The 18,007-nt window shown below is 42.4% G+C and overlaps 1 protein-coding gene across 1 annotated transcript in view; it reads left to right on the forward strand.

Annotated features, from left to right (window-relative positions):
* Nucleotides 1–157: 157 nt before the first annotated feature.
* Nucleotides 158–18,007, forward strand: part of LOC109897089 (mitogen-activated protein kinase kinase kinase 11-like) — a 41,950-nt gene continuing 24,100 nt past the window's right edge. The window contains exon 1 of the mRNA XM_020491619.2: nt 158–2,086. Coding sequence (XP_020347208.1) covers nt 1,315–2,086 — 772 coding nt within the window. The 5' untranslated portion in view covers nt 158–1,314. The remainder of the gene's footprint in view (nt 2,087–18,007) is intronic.

Consider the following 18,007-nt stretch of genomic DNA (forward strand, 5'->3'; position numbering starts at 1 on the left):
CTCCCCGATTTGTTCCGTTTGCTCTGTTTGCTTCCGTTTGGTTCTTAAACGGTAAACTGTTTCCGTTGCAAGAAGTAATGAATACACCCCTGATTCTTTTCCTGTTGGGAAAAAGTTTCTAAACCCCACCCTCTTCTTTGATTGTAAGCACAGACGTAGAGTGGTTCGAGAACGGGACGAGGGAAGACTGCTTAAGGAAGAGGGGACATGATAACAAATATTAATGCATTAATTATGACATTGATAATAACGACGAGCTTGCCAGGGTTTGGCACTAAAGTATCGTTACGCACAATACAGGATTTGTTTTTGGTGTGCGTTTCTCTTTTAGAAAACGTAGACTTCTAAGCAGGTTTGTACAACTCTTCCTGTTGCGAACTAGGTGGATATCAAGTTCTTATTGAAAATACATACGTGTACAATTGAGACATTGTATGTCACCACCGGGTAAGACAGCAAATATGGATACAGTTGCGCAAACAGGTGCGGGATTTGTTGACAGAACGCATAGAAGTTTTGGCCAGGCACCGTTATTCGTGCTCATGGTTTAGGGCGAGTTGGTAAGCTTTGCAACTTGTCGTAAAGCACGGGGTTCTCAGGACTAAATGCGCCTTTCCTGCTATTCTTCTCCTCTTCTCAGCGCTTCCTGCTTATGGTGGCCACCGCACTTCATGGCTAAAAATGCAGAACTCAAAATGGACAGCTAAACGGAGTTGAACTCTTCCGTTGGGTTATTATTGTCCAATGATCTGGATATTCTACAACCACCTGATGCTCATTTTGGTATGATGTGATCCATCCTGTGTTCTACACGGTCGTGGTTTTGCTATAGTTGAATAAGTTCACCTTTATTTCATATCTCAAGAAGCAGCACCTAATCATTGGTCAATATGTGACAATTTGTGCTATAGTAATAGAGTAATTAAGTGAGCTATGTGCTCAAACCATGCATTGAGAAACCACACCACATCAGTCTAGTAGAAATTTGTTTTATGGAGACAATTCTGCCTTTTTACACATTGGCACACTTGGTAGGACTGGTCACATCCATGGCCTCTGTTTGATTGTTGCCAGCTCTAATGGAAACATATGCAGTCCATGTCAGGTTGCATGAGATACATTTTTTATCCTGTTGTCTTTGAACACGGTTGTGTTCCTGTTGGCCAGGCCTTTGAACAAATTTCATTGGTCCCTGATGAGCCAACTAGACACAGACGAACAGGAGAGAGGCACAATAAAGTACATTATTGTACTTTCTTTTCAAAACCATACAGAATCAAACCCAGGGTCTGAACATCTGCTCGTTGTGGCTCCATGGAGCCGCTGAAGAACATTTTTACCCGCGGCCCACTGTCGAACTGGAAAGGTCTGGAACAATCACAAAAAGGGACCTTCACCAATCCCGTGTGGACGGCTTTATTCGACTATGAGGCGTCCGGTAAAGACGAGCTCACCCTCCACAAAGGTGACCTGGTGGAAGTCCTGTCACTGGACTCTGAGATATCCGGTGACGAGGGCTGGTGGGCGGGCAAGGTCAACAACAAAGTGGGAATCTTTCCCTCGAACTATGTCTCCTTCAAGCCTCCTTCATATGGGAAACTGCAGGGCAATGGAGTCGGCGTGGTTGGGGAGCTTGGGCCAGCCGTAGTGGGGGTGGGGGAGTTCGAACCCGAGGCTGTGGATTTCAGGGAACTGAGCCTCGAGGAGGTCATTGGGGTCGGCGGCTTCGGCAAGGTGTATCGCGGTACGTGGAGAGGTGGGCTGGAGGTGGCCGTGAAGGCGGCCCGCCAGGACCCAGACGAAGACATCAGCGTGACGGCCCAGAACGTGCGTCAGGAGGCCCGGCTGTTTGCCATGCTCACTCACCCCAACATCATCGCCCTCAAAGGGGTTTGCTTACAGGAACCCAACTTGTGCCTCATCATGGAGTACGCATCTGGTGGCCCGCTGAGCCGAGCGCTGGCTGGGCGCCGCATCCCGCCGCACGTCTTGGTCAACTGGGCAGTACAGATTGCTAGAGGGATGCTCTACCTGCACACAGAGGCCATCGTTCCTGTCATCCACCGTGACCTCAAGTCTAACAACAGTAAGTCACCAAACTGGTCACATCCACAGTAGGCTGGTTTTAACGATGCACAGAGGTTAGAACATTGTTATAGACAACACTATAGAGAGCTAAAAGGCCAAACGGGTGTCAACTACTGTGAATTACCACATTTTCTTAGTTCCATGACAAACTGTCAAATTCAGTTTCACCTGTTCAATTGTCTCTGAGTGAAATGGTTAGTCTTTCTATTTGCTGGGGATCTTGACCTACAGGCCTCAGGACATTGTACTATAGGTTATATTGTTGCATTGCCAGAGGCTACACCTCTGGCAACCACACACTTTCTTTGGCGAAGCTCACTTTTCTCCCCTCTCCACTACAATACCGGCTCTAATAGCTCACAAATTACAAGCACAAACATACACATTTGATTATTATTGTCCCTTCAAATGGCAAAATGGGACACTATTAATTCACTTTGGCTGCAGTCCAAAAGGGATTTCAATTTTGTCACAGGTTTTGTTGTGTTTGCTCTTGGCTTGATCTCACGGGGAGCGTGGGAAACGAGATGATTATTTGGACAGAGCATCTCTCTCTCTGTTGCGCTACGTTATTGCTTCATGTCATGTGAGCACTGTAGCCTGTATACATATAACAGAAAGAAGAGAGCTCTCAGTCTGAGGAGATTGTGAAACGTCTAGCGAGCATTTCTCGATAATGAGACCAGCCGCTTCACAAGCAAAGGTCAAGAATTCTAGTGGGTGAATTTTAAAGACCGTCAGAAGTCACACTTTGAACTTTGATGACGTTCATTGCGAGAATGGCCGTGATGTAGGCTTATGTAGGTGTTTTGGGCTCTAGCTTTGGCCATCTAGGCCCTTCCATGGACCTTGTCATTAAACCACATCAAATCGATGCAATGAAGGTGATGCAGAGAGAATTCAACCCTCTCAAACCAAACGCTTCTCGGAACTGTCAGGCTGAGAGGCTTGATAGTACCCTTGATTGTCAAAACACAAGGCCACCTGAATTCACAGAGTCAAAATTATGATAATAATGGTTTTGCCAAGTCCGATAATCCCTGTCAGTGGCTTGGCAATATCTGTAATGGTTCAGAGTTTGTTTTTGTTCCACATCCCCTCCTTTTCCATTCGTTCAGATCACCACAGACCCACTTCCATCTTGGATAATCTCTCTGTGCAGCCGTGTTACGTTAGGCAAACAGAAAAAGATCAAGGTAGTGTTTTTGTTAGACGAGACCGACACCACTTCGGAGAATATGGACCATGGTAGGTCTGTCGTCTTAGTTCTACACCCAATTTCAAGGTTTTCGGTCACACCAAACACTAAGTAGGACAAAGTATCACTGTTTCAGTCCATCACCTAAATCTTCCTCATTAAGAGGCAAGCCAGCAGCTGGGAGAATCCCGGGTCTGACGGGAAAATAATCTGTTTGGGAGTGAGCTGGCAACCGGAGGGTAACTGGTATAAAATCCTGGATGCCATTGCCTTGCCTGACGTTGTGCCCTTTAGCAAGGCACTTAACCCCCCACAGCAACTGCTCCATGAGCGCCCAGTACGGCAGCCCCCTGCCTCAACCTCTCCAACCTGTATGTTTGCCTATTGGAAGGGTTGGGATAAAGCAGAAGTCACATTTTAGTTGGACATTGTGTACAATTGACAAATCAAGTCAATTTTAACTTGTTCCCACACACTCCCCTCCACTCTCATTCTCCACTGTTCTGACTGAACAGACATCAACGAATCCACTGGACTGGAAAATATCCCTGTTGCGCAAATATATATATGTTTTAATGTAGGGTTTGTAGGCTATATGGAGCAACACAACCAACACAGTCCCTCCTTTGTGATGTAAAGATGTTATCTCTGCACTACCTCCTGCCTCTTGTTTTTTGTTTGTTTGTTTCTTCTCTGAAGCTTTGTCCCAGACCTGCCTATACTTGTCTCTCTGTTGTGGCAGTGAGCAATATACAGTTGTTTGGGGAAAAGGGAGGTCTGTGTTCAATCCCGATGGGTTTCAAAAGACACGATCTGTTCCTATAGAGAGAGCGAGAGAACAAGGGCATGGTTTCTTCAGTGTTTCACCGATCATTTCAAAGTGTACAGGAGAACCACCCCTTTAATCAAATCAAATTATATTGGTCACATCCCATACACATATTTATCAGATGTTGTTACGGGTTTAGCGAAATGCTTTAAGGGTTCAAGGAAAGGTAGAGAGGCGCACAAGTTGGCGGCCATTGAAGGAACATCGAGGTGTTCGAGCTTCTAAAAATAATCACAAACCATTGATCCACAACGAAGTTCCTACTATTAGGTGAACTGTGAAATAGGTAGCGTAGAGATGTGGTCTTAAGGGCAGATATTCAGAAGAATGCAGAAGGTTCTGGTGCAAAGGTGTCCAATTTTTTATTTCTAGTGTTCAATAGTGATAGCCGGCGAAGACCCCTATTAGCAGGAACAGAACCTGGTAATACCTGGATGTAGGATGGGACATAAACCTAACAACTTCAATTACTAATTTCTCTGAACAGGGGGAAAGAATCATCACCAAATTCACTGAGAATACATTACATAGGATGAAGAATCAATACTCTGAGCCGCATCTCAATACTACTTGTCAGACATATAAACCTGATACTATATTTTGTCGGGATGGGCGTGGGGTGTCTTTGGGCTGCTTTTGACAATTTCTTTGGATTCCTCATGTCTTATTCATTGTTAGAAAAACGTTTGGTTCAAATCTGATGTTAGGTAATATAATTATTGAATATAATATGAATCCTACGAATTAAAATGACCAATTTGGGCACAATCAATCAATTTAGTTTAATTTCTCAGATCAAAATCTATTTCAACAAAATAATTTTGCCGGAATGCTCATTTGATATGTTTATAACGACATACATTATTTCAGAACAATCTGAGATGGTGGGTGTCATTTAAAGACTTTTAAAGTGAATTAAAATAGTTTTTTTTAGTGCACTGTTGCAACAATAGAGCTGTGTTTAGGGTGACAAGACACTATTTATAGCTGTAGAGATTTGAAAGGAGAAGAGGCTGTAGCTTTGTGCTGTAGTTACACATCAGTGAAGCGTACTGATTGAACAGGACCATTGAAGAAAGTGCACACAGAAGACGGCCTTGAATGCAGTCCAGAGGCCATCACTGGAAAGTAGATACAGAGAGACACACACACAAGAGTGAGCGTGTACACGTATACACAGGGCTGGATTAAGAAATCATGTGCCCCGGGGATTTTAAAAACGCATTTCATGTAATTCTACCTCGTTTACATGGTAAAAGACATTAGCTGAATCTTTTTTTTAATACCACACAAATGACCTAAATGATTGGCTACTCTGACACTGAGAAACGGAGCTCAATCTGGCTTCTAAATACAATTTCCAGTGGCACACTGACTCGCCTAATGTTGAAGATGAAGCCATAGGTTACTCACTGTGATGGCCGACGCGCTCGTCATTGCAATAGCCCATCTCAAGATGAGATACTTTGAAAAACAGTTCTGCTGTTAGCCGCAAATAAAATTTGCAAAAGGCAAACCGACAGCTGCAGCAACTATAGAAATATAATCTATAGATTGCAGTTCCCATTCAAGTCAGGAATGGCATCCAATGCTAGTGTGCCCATGAGTTTAGCAGTCAGATTGCCAGGGTCAGAGGTTACAAAACCCATCTATGGATTGCATGTCTATGGCCACAATGCAACAAACTGTAGCCTATATTTGGCTCACATGCTGCCAAAACTGCAGCCTTCTGGACTGTAGGCATACCGGTAACTGCCAAAATAAAGGCGTAAACAAGGGACACTTTAGTAAATAAGGGATACAAAATTATATGTTATGGTGTGGGGTGCATTTTCCTGGCATGGTTTAGGGCCACTTGTAGAATCTATACCAAGGTGCATTGAAGCTGTTCTGGCAGCTCATTGTGGCACAACACCCTTTTAAGACCTTTTATGTTGGTGTTTCCTTATTTTGGCAGATACTTGTATTTTGCTTGTGATAACTTAATTCACAGTTATTTTTACAGTATATAATTCCTTAATATTGTATAAAAAAAAATATATATATATATATATATATATAATATAGTACCCGTCAATTGTGGACACACCAACACATTCCAGGGTTTTTCTTTATTTTTTACTATTTTCTACATTGCAGAATAATAGTGAAGACATAAACTATGAAATTACACATATGGAATCATGTAGTAACCAAAAAAGTGTTCAACAAATCAAAATCTGTTTTATATTTGAGATTCTTCAAAGTAGCCACCCTTTGCCTTGATGACAGCTTTGCACACTCTTGGAATTCTCTCAACCAGCTTCACCTGGAATGCTTTTCAAACAGTCTTGAAGGAGTTCCCACATATGCTGAGCACTTGTTGGCTGATTGTGGAGGCCAGGTCATCTGATGCAGCACACCATCACTCTCCTTCATAGTCAAATCGCCCTTATACAGCCTGGAGGTGTGTTGGGTCATTGTTCTGTTGAAAAACAAATGATAGTGGGACTAAGCGCAAACCAGATGGGATGGCGTATCGCTGCAGAATGCTGTGGTAGCCATGCTGGTTACGTGTGCCGTGAATTCTAAATAAATTATCTACGATTGTCACCAGCAAAGCACCCCACACCATCATACCTCCTCCTCCAAGCTTCACGGTGGGAACCATGCATGCGGAGATCATCCGTTCACCTACTATGCGTCTCACAAAGACACGGCAGTTGGAACCAAAAATCTCAAATTTGGATCAGATTATAGGACAGATTTCCACCGGTCTAATGTCCATTGCTCATGTTTCTTGGCCCAAGCAAGTCTCTTCTTATTGATGTCCTTTGTTCTGGGTTCTTTGCAGCAATTTGACCATGAAGGCCTGATTCACGCAGTTTACTCTGAACAGTTGATGTTGAGATATGTCTGTTACTTGAACTCTGTGAAGCATTTATTTAGGCTGCAATTTCTGAGGCTTGTAATTCTAATGAACTTATCCTCTGCTGCCGAGGTAACTCTGGGTATTCCTTTCCTGTAAGCGTTCCTCATGAGAGCCAGTTTCATGATGGTTTCTGCGACTGCACTTGAAGAAACGTTCAATCCCTACCTTGTCACAAGACAACTGATTCGCTCAAATGCATTAAGAAGGAAATAATTTCCACAAATTAAATTTGAACAAGGCACACCTGTTAATTGAAATGCATTCCAGGTGATTGGTTGAAGTTGGTTGAGAGAATGCCAAGAGTGTGCAAAGCTGGCATCCAGGCGAAGGGTGGCTACTTTGAAGAATCTCAAATATAAATATATAAAATAAGCCTTTTTTTTTGTTACAACATGATTCCATCTGTGTAATTTCATAATTTCGATGTCTTCACTATTTTTCTACATTGTAGAAAATTGTAAAAATAAAGAAAAACCCTTGAATGAGTAGGTGTGTCCAAAATTTTGACTGGTACTGTATATAATTAAGTGTCTTAAATACAATAAAAAATGTAGAGATGTATAATAATTTTTTGCTGCCTCTTGGGCCCCTCACGGGCCTGGGCCCAGGGGCCCGGTAAGCCCCTGTATTAATCTGACACACACACACACACACACACACACACACACACACACACCTCCACATCAGTCAGTCATTGACACATTGGCCTTCAGATGCACACAATCGGTCGTAAACACATTGTCACACATACACTATGAATACACACTTATAATTAGAGGTTGACTGATTATGATCTTTCAACGCCGATACCGATTATTGGAGGACAAAAAAAACAGATACCGAATAAAATGCAAATTAATTACTTAAAAATCATACAATGTGATTTGCTGGATTTTTGTTTTAGATTCCGTCTCTCACAGTTGAAGTGTACCTATGATAAAAAATTACAGACCTCTACATGCTTTGTAAGTAGGAAACACTGCTGATTTTGCAGGTTATCAAATACTTGTTTTCCCCACTGTATATACACACACACATTTTTGTAATAATTACAATTGCAACAATACTGAATGAACAATGAACACTTTTATTTTAACTTAATATAATACATAAATAAAATAAATTTTGTCTCATAACATGAATGATGAATGTTGAAAACAAAAACTGTAATTTCTATATGCAGGAAATCCTATTTTAATAATGGGCATGGTAAGAATTGACTACCAAAGTGCGAGTCATAATTCCCATGACCCCTAGCAACATCTGAAAAGCGGTTCCTTCATTCATTTATTCCATAGGATATTTTTAGATTCACTGAGTCTGTGTTTCGTGTAGGCTTACACCACCTTGCCAATTTTACAACTGTGTAGATATCCATAGGACAAGGTAACTCTGATCAATATTGGCTAAATAGAAGCAAAGATAAAACATTTTGAAGTGGATTTATGAAAATATGTTGACAAACGTTACCTTATCCTAGTGAGATTTACACAGGTATCAAAAACGCTGAGGTGGTTTAAGCACGAAATACAGACCTTTATTTGAAGTAGATCAAGACCTTTTCTAGGGAAGACATGAACGGTAAAATAACGAAGGAACCCCTTTCAAGTTCAGCCGCAAGTTATTACAGGAATTATAACGCGTCGACTATTTCTCTCTAAACCATATACCTTTGACTATTACGAGCCTGCTACTGCCTACCACCCCTCAGTCAGACTGCTCTATCAAATATCAAATCAAAGACTTAACTATAATAAACACACAGAAATACGAGCCTTAGGTCAAATCCGGAAACTATCACCACGAAAACAAAATGTTTATTCCGTTCCGTATTTTATCTAATGGGTGGCATCAATGAGTCTAAATATTCCTGTTACATTGCACAACCTTCAATGTTATGTCATAATTGCGTAAAATTCTGGCAAATTAGTTAGTTCGCAAAGAGCCAGGCGTCCCAAACTGTTGCATATACCCTGACTCTGTGTGCAATGAACGCAAGAGGTGAGACAATTTCACCTGGTTAATATTGCCTGATAACCTGGATTTCTTCTAGCTAAATATGCAGGTTTAAAAATATATACTTGTGTATTGATTTTAAGAAAGGCATTGATGTTTATGGTTAAGTACACGTTGGAGCAACGACAATCGTTGATTGTTTTTTATAAGATAAGTTTAATGCTAGCTAGCAACTTACCTTGGCTTACTGCATTCGCGTAACAGGCATTCTCCTTGTGGAGTGCAATGTAATCAGGTGGTTAGAGCGTTGGACTAGTTAACTGTAAGGTTGAAAGCCTGGATCCCCCGAGCTGACAAGGTAAAAATCTGTCGTTCTGTCCCTGAACGAGGCAGAACGTTCCTAGGCCGTCATTGAAAATAAGAATGTGTTCTTAACTGACTTGCCTAGTTAAATAAAGTTGTATTTTTTATTTTTTACAAAAATAACTTCTTTTTTTCTAATCGGCGCCCCAAAACACCGATTTCCGATTTGTTATCTTGAAATCGGCCCTAATTAATCGGCCATTTCGATTAATCGGTCGACCTCCACTTATAATAGTACATGGGACTTATATGCCACTTTTCAATGACCCGAAGTCGCTCTACATTTTGTAGAACGAGATCAATACAAGGCCAGACTAACAGGAGGAAGAAACACACATGAAACAAAGAGTGTGTGTGTGTGTGTGTGCGTGCGCGCGCACTCTGGAGCTTGGCCAACTATAGTTGGAAATCACATGGAAAATGCCACACTAAGCATTGGTGGAGTCAAACTAAACTTAATTGTCTTTTCAAGAGGAACAACAGTTTAAAAACCGGTTGATAGCTTCCAATTAATTTCCAGGAATATTGCGTCTGTCTGTGTGGTGCGTGCGTTTGTCAATCACTCTGTGTGTAGCCAGTTGATGTGATAACCGTCTTGTGGGTTGACAGAAATACTTTCCCCAAAACCTTAAATGTTATCTGCAAAGTAGACTTACCTGGCAGAAGTAAATCTATTATTTGTTATTTGCAAACTTTGCCATGAAATGATCAGCAGCAGTACAGAACCATCGCTAGACCGGCACATTAGACCACATTCCTCACTCGCTAGATTCACAGTTAAAGGGACAGAAAGGGAATTAAAGGGGAATTACACCCCCCCCCCCCCCCCAAAAAAAAATTTGGTATTCAGATGTGGTTTAAGCATTGACATGGACTCAGAACATCCAATTTATTTCATTGTTTCTCTATAAACAATTGTAATTTTGAGAGTGAAGAACTTTTTTTTTTTTTTTTTTAAACCAGCAAAAATATAACTGAGAAAACAACATAATTTGAGAAAATTTTAACCCGTTTTCAAAATAAACAATGTATAGGGCTCCCTTAGTTGTTTATCAACCATCATTCTACCAGGTATATTGACAGAACTTACTGCACTAAGGACCCGAGAACAGTCGCAAAGGAGAAGAATGTGCCTATTTAAAGGAGCTCTCATGCTAGAAAATGTTTAAATAAATCTTGGATCAACACTTTTTTTCCCCTGAGTGGACAAGCATCTGACACAGCTGTGCACCACCAGCATGTTTTCACTCCGGGCCCCTAGCGCCCCAACGCAAAACATCCCCTGTGTTATTCTGCCCTCACAGACACTTGCAGTCTCTCGCTACTCACACACAGCAACATTCCCAAGCTCACTGAGGGGAATTATGAGGGCAATTTGGACATTTAGCCCACAGTGGTGGCATGTAAGGTATTCAGTCCAGGAAATAGACATATTGAACTTGATAAACTCCTAAAATGCATAGTGACTTCTATTATCTGTAACAGGGGTTGCTGCGTCAATAGACTTGCTTTGCGAGTCACCGGTATGTAGGTGGAGACTACAGAGTCAAGCAATACTAGGCTAAAGAGTGCTGATCTTGGATCAGGTCCTGTTTGTCCATGTCATCTTATTCATTACGATCGAACTCTGAGACGCTGTAAGAAGACGAGCCCTGGTATGGACATTAGAAAGAGAATCCGAGAGGAATTTTATGTAAATAGAAGTACAGTGCCTTCTGAAAGTATTCATAACCCTTTACTTTTTCCACATTTAAAATTTAAAATTTAGATTTTGTGTCACTGGCCTACACACAATTTTCCCTATTGTCAAAGTGGAATTATGTTTTTAGAAATGTTTAAAAAGTAATTAAAAATTAAAAGCTGAAATGCCTTGAGTCAATAAGTATTTAACCCTTGAAGTTATGGCAAGCCTAAGTTCAGGAGTAAAACTCTGCTTAATAAGTTGCATAGACTCACTCTGTGGGCAATAATAGTGTTTAACATGATTTTTGAATGACTACAGAACCTCTGTACCCCACACATATAATTATCTGTAAGGTCCATCAGTCGAAGAGTGAATTTCAGACACAGATTCAACCACAAAGACCAGGGATGTTTTCCAATACCTCGCAAAGATGGGTAAAAAAAAAGCAGACATTGAATATCCCTTTGAGCATGGTGAAGTTATTAGTTACACTTTGAATGGTGTATCAATTCACCTAGTCACTATAAAGATACAGGTCTCTTTCCTAACTCAGTTGCTGGTGAGGTAGAAAACCGCTCAGGGATTTCACGATGAGTTCCATGGTGATTTTAAAACAATTACAGAGTTTAATGGCTGTGATAGGAGAAAACTGAGGATGGATCAACAACATTGTAGTTACTCCACAATACTAAACTAAATGACAGAGTAAAAAGACGGAAGCTTGTACAGAATAAAAATATTCCAAAACACGCATTCTGTTTGCAATAAGGCACTAAAGTAATACTGCAAAAAAGAAATGGCAAAGAAATTACATTTATGTCCTGAATACAAAGCATTCTGTTTGGGGCAAACACAACACATCACTGAGTACCACTTTTCATATTTTCAAGCATGGTGGTGGATGCATCATGTTATGGGTATGCTTGTCATTGTCAAGGACTAGGTAGTTTTTTGGAGGGGATACAAATAAACAGAATAGAGCTAAGCACAGGCAAAATCCTAGAGGAAAATTTGGTTCAGTCTGCTGTCCAACAGACACTGGGAGACGAATTCGCCTTTTCAGGAGGACAATAACCTATAACACAAGGCCAAATATACACTGGAATTGCATACCAGGACAACATTGAAGGTTCCTGAGTGGCTTAGTTACAGTTCTGACTGAATTTGGCTTGAAAAACTATGGCAAGACTTAAATTGCTGTCTAGCAATGATCAACAACCAACTTGACAGAGATAAAGAATAATGTGCAAATATTTTATGATCCAGGTGTGGAAATACTTTCTCTTAGAGACCACCAGAAAGACTCACAGCTGTAATAGCTGCCAAAGGTGACTCTAACACGTATTGACTCAGGGGTGTAAATACTTATGTACAGGAGTTATTTCTGTATTTCATAGTTAATAAATGTTCAAACATTTCTAAAAAATTTGTTTTCACTTTGTAATAGTTACATTTTTTAAAATCCATTTTGAATTCAGCCTGTAGAACAAAAAATGTGGAATAAGTCTCTAGGGGTATGAATACTTTCTGAAAGCACTGTGATGGTTAGAGAGAGGGTATCACAGTTATGGCCGATTTAGTCATTTGAAATAAAGTGGTTTGTTAAGTAGGTCATGGGATGAGTAGGAAGAGACTGTCCTCGTAAATTCAAATCAATAACTACTCTGCATTTTAAAATTGCAAACAAGCTATTCTCTATTTGTAGCTTGAAATACAACTAGGAAGAAATCCTGGTCTTGTAGATGGAAACAGGTTGAAATGCTAAATGTAACCACAAATCAATTGAATAAATTACCTTGCTATTAGTTAATTCCAATCTTCTATATTAATTCTCCAACCAATCAAGGTTTTTTTCTACAAATACCTTTGTCACAAAGTGCATAGTTTCGCTTACTGTCCATGTTGAGACAACAAAGTTCAAAACCCCCCAACTATAGCACAGCCGACACAGAGGGTGGCAAGGGAAAAACTCCCTCAGTCTTGATTGGAACAAACCTGTACTTATCCTTTCGCTGACATTGGCATATCCTCAATGCCAGCGTGTTGCTGCAAGACAGGCATCACCTGTGATGGGGTGGCGGTACCAGGCTCTGTGGAGGAGTTCAACCAGGGCAAGGCTCCGGTGTGTTTCCCTTGGCACAGTGTCTGACTGGCTGTGATAAGAGTTCACTAGGCCCAGGCCCCCCCTCTCTTTATTTTGGAAATGCCGGCAGGCTGCATCCGGAGATCCCAGGCTCTGATTGGGTTGTGTGTGTGTGGGGGGGGGGCAGGATGGTGAAGGGGATGGTGGAGCAGGTAGGAGTTGGCACGGGATTCCCTTTCACGCACTGCAGGCCCCATTGGGTAACTCTGGCTTGGATTCACACATGCATTGATACACACACAACCTCCCTACACACACACAATCCCCCTACACACACACTTGACTAATGTTCCAGAATAATAATATGCTGTATAGAACAGGGAGCTTTAGGATGACGGCCCGAACAACAGAACTCCAGGGGACGAGAGGGGACAACGAGGCACTGTAAGGTCACACCAAACAGGATGTGAGAGGATTCCAAAACCCAGGAAATTGTTGAATTTTTATCCAGGTTTAGGCTAACATTTGGTTTCTCTCACTAGCTTGGTTTGGAATCTTTTCTACAGTGATCCGAAGGCAGTTGTCATGTAGATAGAGAATTCTCACCACTGTCTTGTGAAATGCTAAAAGGATCAGTCTGATATTTGGCTAGAAACATTTGACACATTTTCCTGTATTATGTTTCCATCTCTGTACCTGAGCATGTGTATATGCAGTTGTTGTATTAGAGTTGAGGGATACTTATCATACTTCTACATTTCCGTTTGGCTCTCATTCAGTTGAAACTGATTTATCTGTTGCAGTGCTGTTCTACCCGACTGTGCAAACATTGGAGAGTGTTTAGTCAGCCAAACCTTGATTAGCTAGGTAGGTCAACGCACGACATGGGACCAATGCATTGTACCATGTTTTAAAAAGGGGTAGTTAAAAAGGAAGTGACTGCCCACTTACCACCAGCTATGTCTGACACAACCTCCTGACCTCGACCCCTTGGCGACCCCCACATTCTGGATTTCCCAGAATACCAGAGAGGAAGAGGTGAAGTGATAGGGTTGACTCCGCCCCCAAATTGGTCTGTGCGAGCATATAGCCTTGAGCAGACCAAGTGGGGAATATTTTATATAGTTGTGCTTGTTGAATAATTTATATAGTTGTGCTTGTTGTTCACATATGTGTCTGCCCTCTCATTTCCAGAATGTTTCCGACTCCTCCCTTCCTGCCTTCCGCCTTTGCGGACATTTTTTCATATTGTTAGAGCAGGCAGTCCAATATCTCGTCAATATATAGAGGATACTCAGCGAATGGAGGTTAAACTTCAACAACTGGCAGCCATTTTGGCTCCAGGAGTTTGTGTTAGCTAGCGTTGGTTAATAGGTGAGTTATCTCAGGCCCTTGGTGCATTACATGATGCAGAGATCATCAACTCTCTCAGACAGCGTTGATGTTATTGTTGATGTTAGCATCACTGTGATTTGGACATGTATCTTCTGTCTCTGTCTCTCTTCTGTCTCGGTCTCTGTTTCTGTGTCTCTCTTTTCTGTCTGTCTCCCTCCCTTTCCCTCAGAGTTTGAGGTTGCCAGACTGTCTGTCAGCCTATGGCTCCGTCCCTCAGGGGACAAAGCTCTCGTTCTTCCCGGGGAAAGCCCCCCACCCCTGCCGGAATTCTCCCTCGCCTACGGACAGAGAGCAGATCCGGCCCAAACCCACAGGAGGGGAGGGCAGAGAGAGAGAGAGAGAGAGGAAGATATGGAGAGAGATTAACATTAGAGACAGATGACCACTTTATGAGTTACTGATCAGTGTCATGCTACTAATGAATTTAGTTGTCAACGCAGGTGAGGCCTTATTCCGTAACGTTGCAAAAAGAACAACCAATATCTGTGTAAGTACAAGCTACATTTATTGGAATGGCATGCCTCTGGAGAACGCAAATGTGTGTTCTCTGATACGCTGCTGAGAACGTGAAATAGGCCCACAGCCCTTCCTTGGTTGTGATGCCTGGCGTGCATATCAGTGCTAACTCGCTCACTCACTCACCCACACTCATGAGATGTAATGTTTTTTATTTTTAGTTAATTTCACCTTTATTTAACGTTGTAGGCTAGTTGAGAACAAGTTCTCATTTACAACTGCAAACTGGCCAAGATAAAGCAAAGCAGTGCAACACAAACAACAGAGTTAAACATGGAATAAACAAGCATGAAGTCAATAACACAATAGAAGAGAAAAAAAAGTCTATATACAGTTTGTGCAAATGGCGTGAGGAGGTAAGGCAATAAATAGGCCATAGTAGCAAAGTAATTACAGTTTAGCAAATTAACACTGGAGTGATAGATGTGCAGATGATGATGATGATGTGCAAGTAGAAATACTGGTGTGCAAGAGAGCAGAAAAGTAAATAAAAACAATATGGGGATGCGGTTGGTAGATTGGGTGGGCTATTTACAGATGGGCTATGTACAGCTGCAGCAATCGGTTAGCTGCTCAGATAGCTGATGTTTAAAGTTAGTGAGGGAAATACAAGTCTCCAGCTTCAGCTATTTTTGCAATTCGTTCCAGTCATTGGCAGCAGAGAGCTGGAAGGAAAGGCGGCCAAAGGGGTGTTTGCTTTGGGGCTGAACAGTGAAATATACCTACTGGAGCGCATGCTGGGTGGGTGTTGTTATCGTGACCAGTGAGCTGAGATGAGGTGGAGCTTTACCTAGCAAAGACTTATAGATGACCTGGAACCAGTGGGTCTGGCAACGAATATGTAGCGAGAGCCAGCCGATTAGAGCATACAGGTCGCAGTGATGGGTGGTATATGGGGCTTTGGTGACAAAACGGATGGCACTGTGATAGACTGAGTAGAGTGTTGGAGGCTATTTTGTAAATGACATCGCTGATGTCGAGGATCGGTAGGATGGTCAGTTTTACTAGGGTATGTTTGGCGGTGTGAGTGAAGGAGGCTTTGTTGCGAAATAGAAAGCCGATTCTAGATTTATTTTTGGATTGGAGATGTTTAATATGAGTATGGAAGGAGAGTTTACAGTCTAGCCAGACACTTAGGTATTTGTAGTTGTCCACGTATTCTAATTCAGAACAGTCCAGAGTGGTGATGCTAGTCGGGCGGGCGGGTGCGAGTAGCGAACGGTTGAAAAGCATGCATTTAGTTTTACTTGCGTTAACAGCAGTGGGAGGCCACAGAAGGAGTGTTGTATGTCATTGAAGCTTGTTTGGAGGTTTGTTACCATTGCCACCATTGTTCCTGTTCCCAAGAAAGCTAAGGTAACTGAGCTAAACGACTACCGCTACGTAGCACTCACTTCTGTCATCATGTAGTGCTTTGAGAGACTAGTCAAGGACCATATCACCTCCACCCTACCTGACACACTAGACCCACTCCAATTTGCTTACCGCCCCAATAGGTCCACAGACGACGCAACCACACTGCCCACTGCCCTAACCCATCTGGACAAGAGGAACTCGTCATCAAGCTCGACCCTGGGTCTCGACCCCGCCCTGTGCAACTGGGTACTGGACTTCCTGATGAGCCGCCCCCAGGTGGTGAGGGTAGGTAACAACATCTCCACCCCGCTGATCCTCAACACTGGGTCCCCACAAGGGTGCGTTCTGAGCCCTCTCCTGTACTCCGTGTTCACCCACGACTGCGTGGCCATGCACGCCTCCAACTCAATCATCAAGTTTGCAGACAACACTACAGTGGTAGGCTTGATTACCAACAACGACGAGACTGCCTACAGGGAGGAGGTGAGGGCCCTCGGAGTGTGGTGTCAGGAAAATAACCTCACTCAACGTCAACAAAACAAAGGAGATGATTGTGGACTTCAGAAAACAGCAGAGGGAGCACCCCCCTATCCACATCGACGGGACAGTAGTGGAGAGTGTAGTAAGTTTTAAGTCCCTCGGCGTACACATCACGGACAAACTGAATTGGTCCACCCACACAGACAGCATTGTGAAGAAGCCACAGCAGCGCCTCTTCAACCTCAGGAGGCTGAAGAAATTCGGCTTGTCACCAAAAGCACTCACAAACTTCTACAGATGCACAATCGAGAGCATCCTGTTGTGCTGTATCACCGCCTGGTACGGCAACTGCTCCGCCCACAACCGTAAGGCTCTCCAGAGGGTAGTGAGGTCTGCACAACGCATCACCAGGGGCAAACTACCTGCCCTCCAGGACACCTACACCACCTGATGTCACAGGAAGGCCATAAAGATCATCAAGGACAACAACCACCCGAGCCACTGACTGTTCACCCCACTATCATCCAGAAGGCGAGGTCAGTACAGGTGCATCAAAGCAGGGATCGAGAGACTGAAAAACAGCTTCTATCTCAAGGCCATCAGACTGTTAAACAGCCACCACTAACATTGAGTAGCTGCTGCCAACATACTGACTCAACTCCAGCTCACTTTAATAATGGAAATTGATGTAAAAAAATTATCACTAGCCACTTTAAACAATACCACTTAATATAATGTTTACATACCCTACATTACTCATCTCATATGTATATACTGTACTCGATACCATCTACTGCATCTTGCCTATGCCGTCCTCTACCATCACTCATTCATATATCTTTATGTACATATACTTTATCCCTTTACACTTGTGTGTATAAGGTAGTAGTTGTGGAATTGTTAGGTTAGATTACTCGTTGGTTATTACTGCATTGTCAGAACTAGAAGCACAAGCATTTTGCTACACTCGCATTAACATCTGCTAACCATGTGTATGTGGCAAATAAAATTTGATTTGATTTAACACAGTGTCCAAAGAAGGGCCAGATGTATATAGAATGGTGTCGTTTGCTTTGAGGTGGATCAGGGAATCACCCGCAGCAAGAGCGACATCGTTGATATATACAGAGAAAAGAGTCGGCCCGAGA

The sequence above is a fragment of the Oncorhynchus kisutch genome, linkage group LG9 (genome assembly GCF_002021735.2).
Source record: "Oncorhynchus kisutch isolate 150728-3 linkage group LG9, Okis_V2, whole genome shotgun sequence".
NCBI classification, from domain to species: domain Eukaryota; kingdom Metazoa; phylum Chordata; class Actinopteri; order Salmoniformes; family Salmonidae; genus Oncorhynchus; species Oncorhynchus kisutch.